Below are 20,166 nucleotides of genomic sequence, written 5' to 3'. Positions count from 1 at the left end.
TAGTCTGAGTTAGCACATCTGAGTCACCCGGTCTGCGCCATGTTGAGGCCTTGCTGATCTGCCCCTACCTAGGTCTTGCTCACCTGTTGCCGCAGGTGAGATAAGGGCTTTAGGACAGCCCAGTCTGAAGTCTGCTCTTCACTCTCTACAGCTGCTGTTACTAGCAGAGCACCTTGGGGAGGGTGGGGCAGCCCGCTTCCGGGGACAGAGGGAGGGGGAAGGGAGAAGGAAGTTGTTTTAAACCCGCCCCCTAGGTCTCCCTTCCTGCTTGCCCATCTCTTCCTGCTCCGTTCCTCCCAGCTCACTACCGATGTACCATCCTGGGCTGTACACTCTTTCTGGCTACTTAGCCTTAACAAGTCAGAGGCTTTGTCCCTGTAGCTCTCTTTGCCAAACCCAGTCTCTCTTTTTCTGCTAGTGGTGGTTTCGGTTGCGACACAGTCTAGGTTCCCAGGCAGGAACCACTCTGCCTGGCTGCTACGCTTTTTACTGAGGAGGAGGTGGTGGAAGGTGTCGCCTGGCCTGTGCTGGCTGAGTAAGGGTGGCTGGCTGAGCCGGCAGCCCCCGCCCTGCCTGGGCCTGGCTCATCCCGGCCTCTGTACTTTGCCCTCGCTGCCTGACAGGTTCTGCTGAATGGAAGTTGCTGGTAGTCCTTGTCCCCTTCTCCGGCTGGGTATGTTTTCCCCGTTTTGCCCCTGGGGCTATCCTTCAAAGAAAATGTTGGAAGAGTTGCTAAGTGGAGTTGGGCACTAGAACCAGGCAGTCAGATTCTTAGGAAGGGCATCCAGATGTCAAAGAGGCATTGGCTATGAAGGAGAAAAGGGAAACAGGCAGATACCAAAAGATCTTTGGCCTCACCAGCCAGAGGCAAGGAAACAGGCTGTAGAAGAAGGGATATTGTAGTGGGAGTCCAGCTGGGACCTAGGACAAGAGCCCAAGGGGGCCTTTCTTTACTCCATCTCCCTTAAGCTTACTCTGTGTTTGACCAGGAAGTATCTGCTCCCACCCACCCCTGCCCCCACCAGTCTAGTCTGCAGAAGCCACAGTATACTTGAGCCACAGTATACCAGCCCTGTGTACCTAGCCCCCAAAGCATGGCTTTTCAAGAGGAGAATAGCTGATGGCAGCCTCCTATATTAGGGCAGGGACCCTGCCTTGCCGAGTCAGTGCTGGACCTTGGGTGGAGGCTGTCTTCGGGCAAGCCTGGTAACATGAACTCTCAGTGGGTCTAGTAGATGGGAGACTCTGCCCTCTGCCCATCACTAATCCCAGAGCTCTTATGACTGTTGTTCTAGATCCGGGACTCTTTGACTGAAGAAGCTGGGGGCCTGGATAGGGTAAATATGGGCCATAGCTCTGGTGGTGTACATCCTGCTGTAAACAGGGAGGCCGAGTGTGGGGAGGGGAGCAGGGCTTAGCCAGACCTTGCTAGGTTTCACTCCATCCACCTATTCAGACCTGGATAGATGGGCCTGGTCTGAACCAGAGGAGGGGAATTCTCTCTCCATAGTGCCCACCCCACTGTCTTACCTCAGAGCAACAGTAGGAGAGGGTGGAAGTCACCTCACTTGGATCCTTAGCTCAAGAAACTGTCTGTACAAAGTTTTACTTTCTAACATCTTTCTGTGCTCTTCCCAATGGGTTCTCCTCATCCTGTCCCCATTTCTCTGCTAGAAAGTATCTTTTGTTATGAAGAAATCGTGGGGGTCAGAGAAGTACTGGTTTTAAGTCCTAAGTATTGGATGGCTTAGATCTGAAGAGAGGTTTGGTGACTGGAACAGGGGAGGGACCAAGGAGCAGACACCAGATCTGGCTTACTTCCTTGGGTCCTAATCCAGAGCCCTCTCTGACTGTGCCAGGATCCAGCCCCACAGCTGTTCCACCTGGGTGCCCAGTCCCTCTTCTTTAAGAAAGCCCTCGATAGTCAACAAACAGCTCTGATTGCATTTCACCAGGCCTGGAGACTTAGCAGGGGGCTTAGCTTGGACCTCTGTCACCCTAAACATCTCTGTGAAACCAGAGTTGGTGTAGGAGACTTAGCCCGAGTCCCAAAGGTGTCCGACAGGAGGACTTGACAATAGCATTGGAGACATAATAGTTGCTTAAAAGCCAAAAACCATGGTCTCATGAGAGCCTAGGCCAGCCTTGAACTTTCTCTGTAACCTAGGCTGCCTGATGGTTGCTCTTTATTTAACATTGGCTAAAACAGTCCTCTCATCTGCCAATGAAAGGTAGGAAATGTTTTATTGCCACTTTACAGATAAGGAAACTAAAGTTAGTAGGTGAGTAGCTAGGGCTCGAACCTTACTCTGTATGCCAGCACAGGTCATCTTGGGGTGGTTCTCTCTCCCCTTTCAGGAAGATGTTGATTAGCCACTCCATCCACCTATTCAGACCTGGATAGATGGGCCTAGTTAACTTTCGTTAACCTGAGCTGAGTAGCAGTTAGGATCTGAACTCTGGGGGGTTGTGTCTAGTTGTCTACACTGCTAATCCTAACCCATGAGGAAGCAAGCACAAGGCAGGCGTACATGCATACCGCTGTTGACATATAACTGCAGCTGAGCCCAGGGGAATGCTGCCTGTCCCACAGACCAGCTTCAGGGTCCAGCTTCTCACCTTTATTTAGAGTGAGAATCACAGGTCCTTGGGCTTCAGCCCTAACAAGTTCCTGCTGTCCTCGGTTTCTGCCCTCGGGAAAGGGGTGTCACAGGAGTTTATATTAAAAGTTACCAAGGGATTAGAGCAACGGCTCAGAGGTTAAGAGCATATACTGCTGTTGGAGTGGACCTCAGTTTAAATAGTGGTTTACAACTGCCTCTAACTGTAGTTCCAGAGGATCCAATTACCTCTTCTGACTTCAATGGGCTTACCCACGCATGCAGTGTATAAACTCAGGCACTCACACATGTATATAAGTTTTTTTTTAAGTTGTCAAGGAAAGGGTCTGGTATTAGATTGGTAGAACACTTGCCTAGAATATGAGAGATCTCAGGTTTAAGCTCCAGGACTAAAAACAAGAAAAGAGAAAAGAAAAAAGAAAGAAAAGAAAATTGCCGGGGAATGTGCCCACTTAGCAGCCAAGGCAGAAGGACAGTTTCTAGTTGTTGGTACCCTGAGGGCAGGGGGAGCACTGAATAGCAGTTTGTCAGGGAGGATGGGGCTAAGAAGAGGAGACATTAGAAGCTAGGCTTCTGAGACCTGTGGTTGATTTCAAAGTATCATGTAGGCCTAGCTGCAGACAGAACTGCCCCTCCCTCCCTCCCCCTCCGCCCCCTTGCAAGTATGAGCCCCAGGGTCCTTGGAGAAGGTTTATGAAGCAATGCTTGAAAAACATCTATTTGTCCAGCCTCTGCTGGGACAGCGACAGATCGGCACGGTGGGACTTGAGTTGTAACAGAGATGACTAAGAATCTGCACCATCCTCTCTAGGTTTGTGTGTAGGGGTCAAGGGGGCCTTTACATTGTCCATATCTGAGGACTTCTGGTGTCTGAATTAGCAAATCAGGGAAACTAGTGCACAGCTGCTGCACAGGGACACATTAGAGGAAAGGGAATTTTTTAAAGCCTTAAGAGTCAGGAGGGGATCTGAGGGGAAAGCTGGGCCCCGCCATCTCCAGTCAACCTGCTGCCCTCCACACTGTCTCCCTAAAGACAGGGGGCTCTGCCTGGCTGTGGCTCGGGTTGTGGAACCAACTCTCCAGTGTGCTCAGATGTTCTCTGAAAGGTGAATCAGGACTCAAAACAGGGGTGAAAGATTCCCTTTGACATTGGAGTATAATTCACATACCATCTACCCATTCAAAGTACAGATGAGTGACTTTTATTAAACCTTGTGTAGTTTGCTTTCAAAACATTTTCATTATCCCCAGAGAAATGCCATGCTCTTTACCTATCACCTCAAACTTCTGCCACCCTCTAGGTAACTATGACTCTGCATTTGCCTCTCTAGGTTTGTGTGTTCTGGACAGTCAAAGATAGCGTCAGCTAGAATGGTCCTTTGTGGCCAGCTTCTCTGTCTTCAAGATTCTTTGGTGGAGCAGTGTGTATCCATGCTTCCTTTCATAGATCACCTTACTCCACTGTGTTGGTAGGCCACATTCATCAGTTGATAGGCATTTGAGTTGTTTCCCCTCTAGCATTGAGAATTTTGTTTCTGGGATCATTGATGCACAGGAAAGTGCATCATACCTATTCTTTGTATATAACTACTGCTTCTCCACAGCTCACTTGCACCATTGAATATAGGCAGGTAGGGCAGGGCAGGGCAGGCTAGGCTGCTGCACTATACAGTCCAGTTGTTGAATTCATTCCTTGGACAGTGATTTGCTGAGTATTGTCAGGTGTATGATGCGAATAAAGAATATTATAGGCTGTCTTCCTGGGCTTCCAATCTCACTGGACACATCAATAAGCAAATGTAAAGAATGAATAGTAGAGGTTGATGTTAAGATCTGGGTGTTGAGGACTTTGAAGTGGTTAGACCATGTGCTCCTGCAACTGAGAGCCAGCATTCTTGGAGTGTGACAAGGTCCCCCGGCTATGATGAGGGCAGAGGCTTCACTAGGTTACTGATGGGGGTTACTGGGGGTTTGGTAATGCTGATGAGGTACAGCTCAGGTCCAGAGCTCTGAGTACAGGATCTTAGCCCTGAACCTTATGCTGTGTGCCTTTGCAGTGAAGACTGGCTGTGACGCCCTTCCCTGTCTTCTTCTGCCTGCATTATGATTCTTTGTATCCCTGCCAGTCTACTTTGGAGTCTGCCCCTGCACCTGGCCTCTTGGCAGTTTTTTCAGAGCTGAGGGTAGTGGTAGACAACTGGAGGGGCAACCTGTAAAGGTATGTCTGTTTCCACCCTGCAGCCCACCTTGGGACACCTTGATTCCAAGCCCAGCAGTAAGTCCAACATGCTGCGGGGCCGCAACTCAGCCACCTCTGCTGACGAGCAGCCCCATATTGGCAACTACAGACTCCTTAAGACCATTGGCAAGGGTAACTTTGCCAAAGTGAAGTTGGCCCGGCACATCCTGACGGGGAAAGAGGTGAGCACTGGGGTTGGGACCATGGTAGCAGCTCCTATCCTGTTGACACTCCCAACAGGCAGTGCTGGTTGCTACAGCTAGCCTTGTTTATCTGCAGAAGTGAGATCTCATAGGTATGCTAGGAGCCGAGCATGAAAAGGAGTAGAAAATCCAAAGGAGAAGTAGCATCAAGTCCTGGTATAGTCTGGTCAAGAAAGTGATCGTAGGCTTTTTTGTTTCATGTTCAGGTAGCTGTGAAGATCATTGACAAGACTCAGCTGAATTCCTCCAGCCTGCAGAAAGTAAGTTCCCAGTACCTCCCATCCCTTTCTAAGACTTCCTTTTATCGGTGATCTGCTGACCCCGCAACACTACTTCCTTAAAACTTTTGTCCCTTCAAGCCAGGTGGTAGTGGTGCAAGAGACAGGAGTTTCTCAGAGTGCAGAGCTGGTGTGGTCTACAGAAGAACCTCAGGACAGCCAGCACTATGCAAAGGAACCCTGTCTTGAAAAACAAACACCCAAAGACCTTCTGCCCTTTCCCTATGGTTCTGGTTGGATTTCCTGTGGCAATTCTATCCAGTAGGCCTCCTGGCTACAAGCATGGGCTCTTCCGAAGTCTTCCAGCCACTTGGCCCTGTCTGACCTACTTCCTGATCATGTTATCTCCTGGCCTGTGTCCAGGTCTCTGCAGAAACACATGTCTATAGCATTGCTAGAAGTACATGCAGATCCAGACACCTATTGATCCAATGGAGTGGCCCTAGAAGTTGAGGGATGAGAAAGCAGAACCTACCCCTGATCTTTGCCAGCTCCATCTCAGAGCGGTGATATGGAAGACTTGGTTCTAAGTGTGTGTGAGCAGGCACACAGGGAAGGCTGTCTGCATCATCCCTGATCTCTAGGCTCTCTTGCTGAATGCTTACTTTGTGACTAAGCAGCTTTTGCTAGACGAAGTTGAACTTTTCTTTCCCTTGTTAACTGAGGTCTTCCTTGGGTTGTGGGACAACCCCCAAATAGAGACATGTGCTAAAGAAACTATAAAGTGTGCTGTGCGTGAGAAAAGGGGAGACTTTGAATGCAGAAGGGGAGCACCTTGCAAGTGACTTGACGGAACTGGAAGCACTCTGTCCCCTCATCCTCCTGTGCTAAAGGCATTTAGGAGACAGGGGTTGGGAGGAGGGGAAGGGAGCCTCTTACTCAGGTTAATCAGTCTTCCTTTGTACTGACTGTATCTGACCCCTGCTCACTTTTCCTAAGACCTGGTTCTTTGTTGGGGCCAAGCGAGTTTTTTCATGAGCCTGTTACAGTGGCTGAACTAGAGGGACATATCCATGTAGATGACCACAGGGAAGGAGGAAGGAGGAAGAGCCAGGGGCTGTTAGGAAGGATGTTGCTCCCAGAGGTAGAGTGGAGAGTGACTGCCCTGGCATGCTGACAACTAGAAGCAAGGTGTTCACAAATTTTGTTAGCCCTGAAGGGATTTTGTTACAACAGAAGCAATATGGTCATCACCAGGTTATTATCAGAGCTTATGGAGGAAAAGGAGGATGCATGTCCCTGCCACACTGGCTCCAACCTGCAAAGGTAAAGCTAGCGTGGAGTGGGCCTTAGGCCTTGGAGCATTGTGGCTTACTGTTCATTGTTGCTCACTCTGTTCCTTTCCATTGACAACCAAGCCATCTCATTCCCTACCTCTTTTTTTCTTTCCACTTCTTCCTGATTGGAAGGTACCAGTGTCAGACAAATAGAGGGGTTGAGTCTGGTTTGGTTTTTTTTTTTTTTATTTTTTGAAACAGGGTATTATGTGCCCAGGCGACCCTTGAAGTCACCATTTGGTGAGGATATCCTTTAAATGCCTGTTCCTCCTGCTTCCACCCCAAGATGCAGAAATATAGCCATTTAAAAAGCCTTTTTTCAATGTGCTTTGTTAGCAAGACCAGTCTCATTCTGGACAGTCAGCTCTGCTTACATTTCTTTTTAGCAGTGTCCCTTACTTAACATTGGAGTTTTTTTTTTAAGACAGTGGCCCTTCAAGGTCTAGATAAGCCTAGAAAGCTCTAGGCTCCAGGCTTTCCCATAGCAGATGGAGATGTTTGAGAATGGGAGAGTGACTACTGGCTCTGGGTACCATCTCAGGTCTGTCCCCATTGGTCACTCTGAGATGGTGGCCAGGAGCTTTGCTTTCCCACCAGCACTGGTGGATGAGAGAGGAACGAGAAAAACCTGGGCTCTGACGAGGGGAAAGTTGAAGCAAGTTTCTTTTGTTGCGGTCCACCAAAGCTCTGGGACACCCTTGAAGTAGGGAAGCCATTTTTCCTCTGTTCTATAAAACTACATCCTGAATTAGGAGCCCAGACAAATAACTGTGTCTCCACAAACCAACCAACCAGTTCTGCTCCTTACATAAGTAATGAAGTCTGGGAAGTTGCAAACCCCTCCTTTAGTTCTGTTGCCTGCAGGGAAGAGGTTCATTTCTGTCATCTTTCAGTATGGAAATGTATGGTTTGGAGCCCCTGATTTTGTTTTACAAAGAGAGCGTGAGTGTGTGGAGGTGGATTTGATTAAAATTGGCATCAGCTATATATAGGAGTGGGTGGTTTCTTCTGTTACTACCTCAGAGACTCAGGAAAAGACAGGCCTATCTCCAGTGCAGGCCCCCTGACATCTTGATGTCAAAAGATGACACAGTATCCCTTTGGAACACCTCTCTGGTCACCAGGCCAGTTCAAGGGTTTGGACTCTGAGCTGACAGAGGAGCTTGGGCTTCTTCTCCCCTGCAGAGGCACCTGACTGCTGTTTTGAGGTTAGATTTGGATGGGTGTGGAAGAGGGCAAAGTCTGAGCAGTAAGTTAGTGAGCGAGCTAGCTCGGCTCCCTCATCCCTCTGCTGTCATTCCCTCTCTCCATAGGTTTCAGCTTGGTTTCTCTGAGAGGGGGATCTGTTTTAAAAGAAAAAAGAAAAAGAAACCTCACTAGGACTCTAAAGGGACCTAAAGTCTCTAGGCAGGCATGAAATGAACCCATGTGTCTTCCCTTCCAGCTCTTCCGAGAAGTAAGAATAATGAAGGTTTTGAATCATCCCAACATAGGTGAGAAGCGCGGTCACCTCTCTTCCTCCCCCTCATCAAGGCTTCACATGCCCGAATCCACACAGGCGTCCCTCTCTGTAGCGCATTGCCTTGTGGATTCCATCCTGAGGGGGTCAGACTGCTTCTGAAGGTTCACTCACAGTTGAGCTACATCTTGGCTCTTGGGCTGCCCTAAGGAATTTGGATGATTCAAGAGGTCCTTAGCAAGTCTGGACACAGTGTAACATGTGCCTTCTGAGTCCAACACAGACCCTCTTTTGCAGTTAAGTTATTTGAAGTGATCGAGACTGAGAAGACGCTCTACCTTGTCATGGAGTATGCCAGTGGCGGTAGGTCTGGCACTGCCACTTGCTCGTGTTTCCCACCCTTGTGTCTTTCCCCTCCCTGTTCCTGCCCACTCCCTACTCCCACCCCACTCACTGAACTCCACCATCTCATCTCTTATAGGAGAGGTATTTGATTACCTAGTGGCCCATGGCAGGATGAAAGAAAAAGAAGCTCGAGCCAAATTTCGCCAGGTGGGTGTGTCTCCACTCTGAGCTATAGGCCCTGCCCTGCCCTCTTGGGGTCTGGCACAGGAGAGTAGCTGCCTGAGCAGGCAGATGGCCTTAGAAGAAGGTACTTCATCCTCTGCTTGTTTACATAATTTCAAAATAGGTCATCAGCAACAGTTCTGCCAGCCCCTGTGTTTCACTTTCAGACCCCAGGCTAACTCTCCTTCCTTCCTTTTAGATAGTGTCTGCTGTGCAGTACTGTCACCAGAAGTTTATTGTTCATAGAGATCTAAAGGTGAGGTGTGTTCATATTTCTTACGTCTTCCTGTGGGTCTGGGTGGTACTTACTTACTTACTTACTTACTAGAGATGACCTGGAAATGTTTAGGAAGGATCTTGTGCCCAGACTTAGGCTCACACCATGGTATTAGCAAGCATAGATGCTTTGCCCTTGTTAGTGTCAGGTGTGACAGGAATACTCCAGGCTTTCCTGGTCCTTTTGGCAGCCTGGCAGCTGATCTAGAAAAGAGTGTGATGTGACTCTAATGTCACAGCTGTTCTCTAGACACACATGCTTGTTACCGATGTTAGCAAGGTACTCATATTTGCACTGCCTGTGAGTCAACTCATTGCTAAAAGAACTTGCAGGCATGACCATGAAACATAGGCCTACTCTGACGCTTTATGCGGCTCCCAGGATCCCCAGGCCCACAGATCCCAGCTTTGTGCCTTCCTCCTGTCCAGCCTGTCTGTGCTGACTGATCCTGCCTGCCCTGGAGGTGGAGAAAGCTTGAAACTAGAGATAACTTTCTGGTGGCTCTCCCATTCCTCTCCATCCTGCCTATGTCGGGGTCTTAGGGTTCTCTACTTGGGGCTCTGATGCTTACCGTCTTCCCTCCCAGGCAGAAAACCTGCTCCTGGATGCTGATATGAACATCAAGATTGCAGACTTTGGCTTTAGTAACGAATTCACCTTTGGGAACAAGCTGGATACTTTCTGTGGTAGTCCTCCTTATGCTGCCCCAGAACTCTTCCAGGGCAAAAAGTATGACGGTCCTGAAGTGGATGTCTGGAGCCTGGGCGTCATCCTCTATACACTGGTCAGCGGGTCCCTGCCTTTTGATGGACAGAACCTCAAGGTGGAGTGAAATGCAGGCTTCCAGCATTTTATTTTTCATTTCCTTTCAGCCTCTGGTCTTAATGTCTGCCCTCTTAACTTCACTTACCCATTTTTTTTTTTCCCCTTAAGCCAGAACTTCAGAGAAAGGCCCTCCAAGAAAAATAAAATTAAATAATCTTCCATGCTGGATATGGCGACCCTTCCTATAACCCCAGCAGCAGAAAAGGCCAGGGCAGGAAGAGTTAGAGAGTTTCTTGCCCACTTGGGCTGGACAATGAGATAGTTCAAAAACAAACAAAAGTAGGCTAAAAAGGTGGCTTAGTGGATAAACTTGATGCCCAGTAGGGGTGGACAACTTCCTGCAGGTTGTCCTTTGACCCCCCCATACCATGGCATGTATACATCCTATCCACAAAAAAGAGTGTTTAGCACAAAGGAATTAAGAGTCTCAATCCTGTCTTTGAAGATAATATGTGTCCACCTCCCTGAAGCACTTTAGGAGGGTCCGTGGTACATAAGGCTTTGTTGCCTCACTTGGGAGCCGAGTTCTGTTGTTTGCCAATGTCTGCTTATCTGGATCTTGGTTGTAAGACTACTCCCTTAGCCTGGGGTTAACTTAAGTTTTCTAACCACAGGAGCTACGGGAAAGGGTACTGAGGGGGAAATACCGTATTCCATTCTACATGTCCACGGACTGTGAAAATCTGCTTAAGAAATTTCTCATACTTAATCCTAGTAAGAGAGGCACTTTGGAGGTAAGCAGCCTAGAGTCCAGCTGGCAAAAACAAAAATCCTGAGGTTCCCATGGAGACCCCCATGCTGAGTCCTCCACCTCTGCACTTCGCCCTTCCCTCTGTTTCCTAGCAAATTATGAAAGATCGGTGGATGAATGTGGGCCATGAGGATGACGAGCTAAAGCCTTACGTGGAGCCACTCCCTGACTACAAGGATCCCCGGCGGACAGGTGAGGCTGTGCTAGCTGGGAGCTAGAGCCTGCCCACACATGGCGACAGACCAGCCTTAACTGTCCTCCTCCCCCAACCACCAGAGTTGATGGTGTCAATGGGTTACACACGGGAAGAGATCCAGGACTCGCTGGTAGGCCAGAGGTACAACGAAGTGATGGCTACCTATCTGCTCCTTGGCTACAAGAGCTCTGAGGTGCGTGCTTCCCGTTTTTAATGCCCTGACCTGCCACCTGTGCCGTGGGTGGCACTCAGCCTTTAACCCCTGATAAGGACAGAAACCCATATCATAAATACATATACTCTGCTTAATTAACATGAGGCCTTAGCCATGGTGGGTAAGGCCCTCAGAGAATGAGCAGGAGTCGTGAGGAAGGTCAGGCTTGGGCTCTGAAGGGTGAGTTGAGCTCATTGTATTGATCAGAAAGGGCTGAGGTGGTCTGACTGGAAGTTCCATGTTGGGGCCAATACTCTCTGTCTGTCTGGAACCATCCATGTCTAGGTTTTTGTGTGTATCTATATCTGATTTACAGGAAGCTTCCCTAGTGTGTTGCCTCTTTTTGGAACTTGTATCTAAATATATTTCTTTGGCCACAGGTCTGTCTTGGCTGTGGATCTGGTAGCTTTAGGGTTGTTCTTTTGCCAGTTTGGGTTTCTAAGTGCCTGTTTACACTGACAGCCTCCTAAACTGGCGGTGGTAGGGTCCCTCTTAGTTCCCACTACAGATAACTCCATGGCACCTGGTATGAGCCCTGGTTTGCTTCTCAGGGAAGGGATGAGTCTCTTAGTATTCTTAGTGTGTAATCTTGTTGGCATATATGCACCTTTGGGTAGGAAGGCATGAATAGTCCTCTCTGAGTGAACAGTTGGCTTTCTGGGGTTGCATGTCTTTCGCGTATTTGTTTCTGACATACAGCGCATGAGTGATCAGGTCTGTATTAGTCTTGTAAGATGAAGTTTACTGTGAGCTTATGGAAGGGCGGGGTGTGGCGTGCACGCATGTCCGTATGGAGGTGTTTCCTCAGGACTCACACTCTCCTTTGAAGCCATATATTTTGTTCTTGCAGCTGGAAGGTGACACCATCACTTTAAAGCCCCGGCCTTCAGCTGATCTAACCAACAGCAGTGCCCCATCTCCATCCCACAAAGTTCAGCGCAGCGTCTCTGCCAACCCCAAGCAGCGGCGCTCCAGTGACCAGGGTATGTGCTCTTGGGACTCGCAAGTCAAGACACTTTTCTCCTGAACCCTTATAGGTTCTTTGGGTGATGGCTACATTTCAGTTCTGGTTTAGCTCCTTCATAGTAGCATGGCCATGGGCAGGTTAATAACTCCCTCCATTTACATCTGGAACGGGGCTGTGGTCCAAGAAAATGCCAAGCGTGCAGTGGGTCTGCAGGGGACTCCTAGCCTTACCCATTTTACATCGCCCCATAGCCGTCCCCGCCATTCCCACCTCGAATTCCTACTCTAAGAAGACTCAGAGTAACAACGCAGAAAATAAGCGGCCTGAGGAAGAGACAGGGCGGAAAGCCAGCAGCACCGCCAAAGTGCCTGCCAGCCCTCTGCCTGGCCTGGACAGGAAGAAGACCACTCCTACCCCCTCCACAGTAAGCCATGAGCTACTCCCCCCAGCCCTGGCCTCCTCCTGTCCACTGATCTCCCTTGCTGAGGCCTGGTCCTCGGCTGTCCCGGAGCTTACTGTAGAAAGTGGGCTGCAGAGCAGCTTGGGACAAGGGCATCCAGTGGTCCTGGGGAAGAGCCTGACTGGACAGCACTGGCTCCTGTGACACAGTACTTGCCCTCTATTTCCCACAGAACAGCGTCCTCTCCACCAGCACAAACAGAAGCAGGAACTCCCCACTTTTGGACAGGGCCAGCCTTGGCCAGGCCTCCATCCAGAATGGTAAAGACAGGTGAGTATCTGGACTGAACTACGTACCATGCTCTTGGGGTTCACATCTCACAGTCGGCAGTGATTCCTGTCAGTAGCATCATCTTCTACCTCGCCAGAGCAATGTCCCTAGAGTCCTGTCCTGGCTCTGTTCAGTCTAGCCATCTACCTTCCCTCCCTGCTCCATGCCATCCCTCCTGTCTTCTGATCCTTGACATTTGCCAAGCATAGGGTACCAGTGAGCAGCTCACTAAACTGATCACAGCCACGGCTAGCGGGCTAGCGTTGCTTATCTGTCTAGGTACATAGCTTTGTGTTTTGGGCCCTAGCACAGGACAGAGCCCATAGTATCCATCTGAGGGGCTCCCTACTAAAGGCTTCCTTGTGGCCTCAGAAGCAGCAGAGTTCCCCACCTTGCCTGCCACCTTGCTTGGTGTATTACAATCCTGGCTCCACCTCTTTCTAGCTTAATGGAAGTTTCTCCTTAATAACATCCTGTCCTTTGTTCAGAGGGAAGAATCCTTGTTCTCACATTTCCTAGGAGACCAACGTGGCCCGGACACAGTGGCCGTCTGTCAGCTTTTCTTCATTTTGGGTTTTCTCTTCCCAGGCTCTGGCCTCCCAGGCTGCTTACTCACCAAGCCCTCTCCTTACAATGGCTTTTCTGTAGCTCACTGTCCTGGAGCTGCTCTCTGGGCCTGATCTGCATCTGCTGAGGCTACAGCTCTGACTCTGGCCCTGCCCTTGCTTCCTAACCCAGGCTCTTTATCTCACCTTAACCTGGGCCTCTCCGCTGCTTTTGTCTCCTAGCCTAACCATGCCAGGGTCCCGGGCCTCCACGGCTTCTGCTTCTGCCGCAGTCTCTGCGGCCCGGCCCCGCCAGCACCAGAAATCCATGTCTGCCTCCGTACACCCCAACAAGGCCTCTGGGTTGCCCCCCACGGAGAGTAACTGTGAGGTGCCTCGGCCCAGGCAAGTGTGCTGGGGTAGCTGATGCACTTGTCCCCTGGCCTGTCCCACCCTGCCCTACAGTTTCTTCTCACCTGGGGGGAGGGGGCTGCCTCAATTTTGTCATCTTAGCTACAAGAAAACAGCTCTGTTCCTACACCCACAAACTAGGACACAGTTAGTAAGGCCTTTTCCTCAATCCTCAACAGGGGTACAGGAAGCTGTCCTGAAGCTCCAGATGGAAGGCTTTTTGCTCTGAACCTCCTTAGGGACAGACTCAAGGCTTCTCATTGTCCCCCTTGTAGGTTCAGGGCCAACTCTATCCAGCCTGTACTGTTTGCATACATGGGTCCTCCTTGTCTCCCTTCCCTCCCTCCTTCCCTGGACCATCTCACTACTGTCCTCAGTGGTCAGTCCCTTCTGTCTGTGTCCTCTGTGATGGCTGCTTCCTGCCCTGGCATTCCCCATCCCCATCACAGAGACTACTTGTGCTCAGTACTGGTGGCTTCCTGTTCCTTACATATGCCTTTGCCCCTACCTCTTTCCCATAGCACAGCCCCCCAGCGTGTCCCTGTCGCCTCCCCCTCCGCCCACAACATCAGCAGCAGTAGTGGAGCCCCAGACCGAACTAATTTCCCACGGGGTGTGTCCAGTCGAAGCACCTTCCATGCTGGGCAGCTCCGACAGGTGCGGGACCAGCAGAATCTGCCCTTCGGTGTGACCCCAGCCTCACCCTCTGGCCATAGCCAGGGCCGGCGGGGGGCCTCTGGCAGCATCTTCAGCAAGTTCACCTCCAAGTTTGTCCGCAGGTGAGAGGGGCTGGGAGCAGACCTTCCCACTTGTGTGGTGGTTGGGGTGGGGATAACAGAGCTGGGATTGTGGCCTTAGCAGGTCTGGAAAAGAGGGTTGTCGTCAACATCTCAGGCACCTAGACTCATCCTCTTAGGCCTTTCCCCAGCTCTTCTCAGGCACCCCTCATTCGATGGCCCCAAGCAGATGGGCGATGCCGCCTCCTCTCTAGGGGAGTGTGAACTCAGATGCTAAAATAAAAGCCCCCTCTTCCCTCCTGGGTTCCCATGGAAACTTATATTTGGTGACGCAGCTGCAAAGTCATGAGGCGTGAGCCAGGCTGGGTTGACAAGATTTTCCTAGTCTATTCTTGCCCCCTTTGACCTCCTTCCCCTGTTTGCCCTCCCACAGGTAGATAATGTCTGGCTCTAACTATGTTCTTCTGCCCCAGGGCTTCCTAGGGCAAAGCCCTCAAATGAAATGGCTGCTGAGGGCTGCAGTGGCCTCTCCTGCAGCTCCAGGGTTCCAGTGCCTTCCTGGCCTAGACCCAGGTGGGAAATCTCTTCATGAGTTTCTCATGCCTGAGCCCTCATCATAGAGAGAGATGAGTGGCTTAAGGTGGCTTGGGATCAGCCGTGGGATCTCCTGGGTACTCTGTCCCCAGAGCCAAGTGGGACCTTTTGAGAGCAAACCTACCCACCCCTACTGCTCATCCCTTACACACCCAAGCCACCAGATGCCAATGAGGCTGCAGGGCGAGCAGACCTGAAGTCAGGACTCTGGTCTCGCTGAGCGGCTCTTCTAAAACTGGGGAGACCCTAGAACCTGGAAAGCCCCCTCCCACCTGCTGTCCACACACCGTCTTGTTAGTTTTTTGTTTTCTGTTTGTTTGTTTGATTGGGGTTGGGCTTTTTTGTTTGTTTTTGTTTTGTTTTTTGTTTTTTTGTTTTATTTCCTTTTTTATTTTGTCTTTTTTGTTTGTTTTTTTTAGAAATCTGTCTTTCAGGTTTGCCAGAAGGTAGGCGTTGAGCCCGCTCTGTGTGTCTGTCTGTCTGTCTGTCTGTGTCTGTCCTGCCTCCATCACTAACTCCCCATTGGCTGATGCTTCCTGTCTTTCTGCTGACCTTGTGTATATGTGGACCTCTGTCTGCTATCTTAAAGGGATGATGACTTCTCTGGTGGGGCCACAGCCCTAAGCTGACCTTTTACCCCTGCCCCTTCACACTGGCAGGGTTTAGAATACATGTTCCCCCAGAGGACATTTTTAGGTCCCTCAGAGCAAATGGCTTTGAAAGTGAGGGACCTCCCTTGGTCTGTAGGTGCTTGTCCTCAGAAGAGAAGAGACCTCAGGGACTCTCCCTTTAAGATTGTGTTCTTGTACCCACCCAGGTTTGGGTCATATTGGGCTCCCTTTCTGGCCCTTTCCCTTGTTGTGTGCATGCGCTACAAGTAAGCTCCATCGGGTTGAGGCGCATCTGGAATGGTGTCTCATTTGGGGGTGTCCTGGGCTTGCTGAACCTCAGGGCTATGACCTGTCTCCTATGGACTGTGGCATGACAGGACTTTGGAGGTACTACAGGGACATTAGGGTCCCTTGGCTAGTCTGACTCCTCCAGGCCCCCAAAGCCTTTGCCTTATAGATGTAGTATAGCACCCCCTTCTGGTGGATGCTGCAGAACTGACCCAGCCCACCCTGGCACAGCATCTGGGCGCTCACGCTGCTCTCCTCTGGGCTGTTTCCTCCAGATGTCGCCTGAGCCTGCCAAAGAGCCAAGAGCTGGATATTCTCAGGCAGGGGTCATTCTGCCGCCAGGCCCTGGTGGAACAGCAGGAGGCCCACACCCTGCTCCTGCATCTCCCTTCCTGGGACAGAGCCTGGCTTGTTCAGCCTGGCCATGTCCTCTGCAGGCCTAGGTACGCCAGGTACTAAGCTGCAGACCGAGGGCCAGATTGGGAACTCTGGATTTGCCTGGCAGGTGCATTGGCTCCCCAACTGAGGGAGAAATGGGCCAGATATGATCTTGAGATATCCCTGCCTACCCACCCCACCCCAGCTCACTGCATGGCTGGCAGGGGGCTGCCCAATAGGGGCCTGGAGAGAGCAGCCGGAGCCCTTCCTTTGCACGCCCGGGCCCTGCTCACAGTGTGCTCATTGGCATCTGTGTCTTGTGTCTTCTTGCTCCTTTTACATGTGCTGCTGCTGCTCTCTCCTCCTTCTTGTCCCTCCTCTCCCCTGCAGCCCCCAGTATTCCAGCTCTGGGCACTCATCTTCCTGGCAGGCGCTGGAGAAGCCGCTCAGCAGGGCCAGAACTCTCTCACCTCCCTAGAGCCCTGCCCAGTCCTTGCTTTGTGTGAGCAGCCCGCCTGGCAGCCAGCAGTAGAGGAGTCAGTCAGTAGCACAGTGACCATGCCCACTGGGCCTCAGGCACCAGGCCCAGGTGTCTGCTGAAGAACAGTTTTGACAGAGCCTCTTCAGAGGCTTCCCATCTTCTAAGACAGACAGTATGGCCTTTACCTCCGTCTGCAGGTTCTGAAACCCGTTATTGGCAGGAAAGTTTGCTCCCAGCCCTCCTATTCCAGTACAAGCTTGAGCCTGGGTGTTTGCTGGAAGAGGAGCTGCTGCTTCTGGGCCGTGTGCTGGGTACATGTGCCTGCACAGCCACTCCTTCCTCCCCAGAGCTGATCTCTGGGGCTGTGGGGAGGGACAGCCCCCTGGCTGGGGTTCCTTGTCAGGAAGGGCAGTCAGGCTGCCATGTGAGGCACTGCAGTGTTAGCCTGCAGATGACTGACAAGTAGCTTTTGGGCGTGGGTCCTGCCCACCCCACTGGTGGCATGTCCCCAGACCCAGCTCTCCTGGGTGTGCCTGCAGGGTGGAAGGAGCGAGAGATCCCAGACTAAACTCTCCCTCGCTCTGTTTTTTGAGGAACCTGAATGAACCTGAAAGCAAAGACCGAGTGGAGACGCTCAGGTGAGAGGGCTGGAGCCGGCACTGGCACTGCCCAGGCCGCCAGGCTTGCCACAGCCTCCTGCTCCTCTCTTCCTCTGGCCATTGGCTTTCTCTGGCAATTCTGCCCTGCCTCCTTCTTGGGGGCCCCTTTCCTCAGAGAATTTCCCTTCCCACATCTACCTGCAGTAGTTCTGGACCCTGCTTGGGTCCTGGCACATTATGGAACCAGAGCCCTGGCAGGGTGGGGGCACTCCAGGTTCCCGCCCCTGCTGGCCTTGCTGCCCCATCCTCCTCCTCATGGAGGGCAGTCTGCCTGATGCTGCTCAGTGCACTTGTCTCCTGCCTGATCCCCTAAAGAAAGAACCAGTAACCGCATGGAACTGTCACCTACCCCAGCTGGCCTCTTCTCACCCCTCCATCCTGAGAGACAAGAGCCAGAGGCCTTCCATGTCCCAAGTGCCACTCCAGGACAAGGGACCAACTGCTCCCTCTTCCAGCCGCTGCTGCACTCTTTCCTGCTTTCCTCTCTGGCCTCAGGGTCTGTCTGCCAGGGTGGCTCCCCTCTGGGTGTGATATCTCCGCCCCCATCTTAGCCTCCCTCTACCCTCTCCACAGACCTCACGTGGTAGGCGGTGGAGGCACTGACAAGGAAAAGGAAGAATTTCGGGAGGCCAAGCCTCGTTCCCTGCGCTTCACTTGGAGCATGAAGACCACGAGCTCTATGGAGCCCAATGAGATGATGCGGGAGATCCGCAAGGTGCTGGACGCCAACAGCTGCCAAAGCGAGCTGCACGAGCGATACATGCTGCTGTGCGTGCATGGCACACCCGGCCACGAGAACTTTGTGCAGTGGGAGATGGAGGTGTGCAAACTGCCCCGGCTGTCTCTCAACGGTGTTCGGTTTAAGCGGATATCGGGCACTTCCATGGCCTTCAAAAACATTGCCTCCAAAATAGCCAATGAGCTGAAGCTTTAACAGGCTGTCAGGAGGGGCGGCAGAGGCCCACCAGTGGACTTGGCTGCTTGGGCCAAACCTGCATCCCCCTGGGAGAAAAACTGCAGGATGAATTGGTGTGTCTCCCCTGCTGGCACTTGTCCCCTTCCAGGCCCTTCTCAGTTTTTTCTTCCATGTTTGTGGGGGATGGGAAGTGGTGGTTCCTCCTCCCACATTCACCCCTGCCCAGAAGTCTCTCCCTTCCCCTCTACCCCCGTACAGGAGGCAAAGGAAGGGGAAGGGGTTGGGGGGGCAGGGCTCCCCCTCGGTACTGCGGTTGCACAGAGTATTTCGCCTAAACCAAGAAAATTTTTATTACCAAAAAGAAAAAAAGAAAAAAAAAAAGAAAAAAAATCCCAGCGGCCACCTTTCCTCCCTGCCCCATTGGGACAGTCAAGACTGGATCTGTGGGGCTCCTGGGAGGATGGCTCAGGGCTGGAACACTCTCAGGCAAGAGTGGTGGGGTTCCCTGCAGGCCCTCCGCCAGGCCCACTTTGGGCTTCCCCTCTCCCCACTGCTTTCCCCTCCAAGCGACCCACCAGAGGTGGCCTTCCCCTGCCCCCAGGCCCTTGGGCTATGGGCCTTATACTGGGGCCCAGTGGGGGTACTGCACAGCCCTGGAGAGGGTGAGCAGTGGGACCCTGGCTCCCTCCATACCATGTCCTCTGCCCGCCTTCCCCAGAGCTGGGCACTTCCTCCCATGAGCTGCTGTGGGGACATTCGCTCCCCTTCTCAGAAGTCTGTGCCATCTTCCCCCACCTCTCCGGGTGGAAGGCGGGGCTGACCCCCAGTTCTGGTAAAGGGGAGTGGAATGCGCCATGGGCTCTCAGCCCCCAGGGGGCCGCTTGGGAACAGGGACACAGCTTCTCCGTTCTGGGCGTCTTTGTCTGAAAGCACAGCCCCTCACCATCCCCCTACCGCTTCCCCTTCCTTGGCATTAATCTGGGCACCGTTCTCATCTCTCAGCCTTGCCTTTTCTTCCTGGCATTGCCGCCCCTCCTCTCAGGAGACTGTCCAGGGCCTCCATGGCTGCCTGGCGGAAGGCTGGATTGGGCGGCAGGGCCAGGAGCCTCTTGTCCTCCACTGGGTGGGGCAAAGTAACTCCTGCTTGCTAACCTCTGAGGCCAGTGTGTGAATGGGTGACTGTAGGCGCTTGGCTGGTGGTGGCCACTGCATCCCTTAATTTATTTCTCTGCTGTTTCAGTTCTTGAGAAATTGGGGAAGTCCTACAGAGGCTGCCCCTGCCCTCACCTGAGTTGTACATTTTTTTTGTGATGGGTTATTTTTTATTTTTTATTATTATTATTATTGTTTTTTTTTGGTTTTTTTTTTTTTTTTTGATTTATGATGACTCCACTCTTTGCCCCAGTTGTCGTCTTGTCACTCCCACCCCTGTTCATCACCCTGGCTCCCAAGCCAGGTCAGGCTCACCAACACGTTGAGTCTTGGGTTCCAGGAAGAAACCTTGCCAACCTCAACCCTCCAGCCCCGTGCTCCACTGGCTATGGCTCAGACCAAGGGCTTCTCCTTTCCCCTCTTGCCCTACGGAACAGCCCGGGTGCTCCAAAGGGGGCCAGGAGGGCATGGCTTGGCTCCCAAGATAAGGGGTGGGGGCCAGGACACCCAGGCAAGGTGGCCCCTCCCTGCCTAGCCCCCTCTTCCCCACCCTGCACTTAGTTTCTCCTCTGGATCAAACACGTAATAAAGAGAATGTTTGGAATCTGAGCTGCTGCCTCCTGTTCCTTCTCCCTGCTGGGCGGGGACCCAGTCCCCACCCCCCACCCCTGGGCAAGATGTGGCTCAGCCCGCCCGCCTGCCTGCCTGGCAGAAGAGAATTGGTTACTGTCTAGGTCCTGGTGGAGGCTAATGCTGGGTGGCCAGTTACCTCACACCCACAGCACACATG

At 51.9% G+C, this 20,166-nt stretch overlaps 1 protein-coding gene across 13 annotated transcripts in view; it reads left to right on the top strand.

Moving 5' to 3' along the window:
* Mark2 (microtubule affinity regulating kinase 2) overlaps nucleotides 1-19,985 on the top strand; it is a 65,205-nt gene extending 45,220 nt beyond the window's left edge. For 3 of the 13 annotated variants that reach the window (XM_006230881.5, XM_006230879.4, XM_039088950.2), the window contains exons 2-20: nucleotides 4,863-5,042; nucleotides 5,270-5,323; nucleotides 8,063-8,111; nucleotides 8,375-8,440; nucleotides 8,559-8,629; nucleotides 8,844-8,900; nucleotides 9,508-9,744; nucleotides 10,361-10,480; nucleotides 10,590-10,689; nucleotides 10,774-10,886; nucleotides 11,758-11,890; nucleotides 12,126-12,298; nucleotides 12,507-12,604; nucleotides 13,393-13,554; nucleotides 14,082-14,339; nucleotides 15,311-15,337; nucleotides 16,066-16,233; nucleotides 17,243-17,287; nucleotides 17,882-19,985. In XM_006230881.5, the coding sequence (XP_006230943.1) occupies nucleotides 4,908-5,042; nucleotides 5,270-5,323; nucleotides 8,063-8,111; nucleotides 8,375-8,440; nucleotides 8,559-8,629; nucleotides 8,844-8,900; nucleotides 9,508-9,744; nucleotides 10,361-10,480; nucleotides 10,590-10,689; nucleotides 10,774-10,886; nucleotides 11,758-11,890; nucleotides 12,126-12,298; nucleotides 12,507-12,604; nucleotides 13,393-13,554; nucleotides 14,082-14,339; nucleotides 15,311-15,337; nucleotides 16,066-16,233; nucleotides 17,243-17,287; nucleotides 17,882-18,242 (2,427 nt within the window). In that variant the 5' untranslated portion in view covers nucleotides 4,863-4,907 and the 3' untranslated portion in view covers nucleotides 18,243-19,985. Of the gene's footprint in view, nucleotides 1-216; nucleotides 674-4,862; nucleotides 5,043-5,269; nucleotides 5,324-8,062; nucleotides 8,112-8,374; nucleotides 8,441-8,558; nucleotides 8,630-8,843; nucleotides 8,901-9,507; nucleotides 9,745-10,360; nucleotides 10,481-10,589; nucleotides 10,690-10,773; nucleotides 10,887-11,757; nucleotides 11,891-12,125; nucleotides 12,299-12,506; nucleotides 12,605-13,392; nucleotides 13,555-14,081; nucleotides 14,340-15,310; nucleotides 15,338-16,065; nucleotides 16,234-17,242; nucleotides 17,288-17,881 lie in introns of those variants that run through there. The other 10 variants (XM_006230880.5, XM_006230883.5, XM_039088947.2 and 7 more) reach the window with 10 other exon arrangements.
* The last annotated feature ends 181 nt before the right edge of the window (nucleotides 19,986-20,166 follow it).

This window comes from Rattus norvegicus, chromosome 1 (assembly GCF_036323735.1).
Source record: "Rattus norvegicus strain BN/NHsdMcwi chromosome 1, GRCr8, whole genome shotgun sequence".
NCBI lineage: Eukaryota > Metazoa > Chordata > Mammalia > Rodentia > Muridae > Rattus > Rattus norvegicus.
Note: the sequence above shows the minus strand (reverse complement) of the source record. Positions and strands in the feature narration are given on the sequence as shown.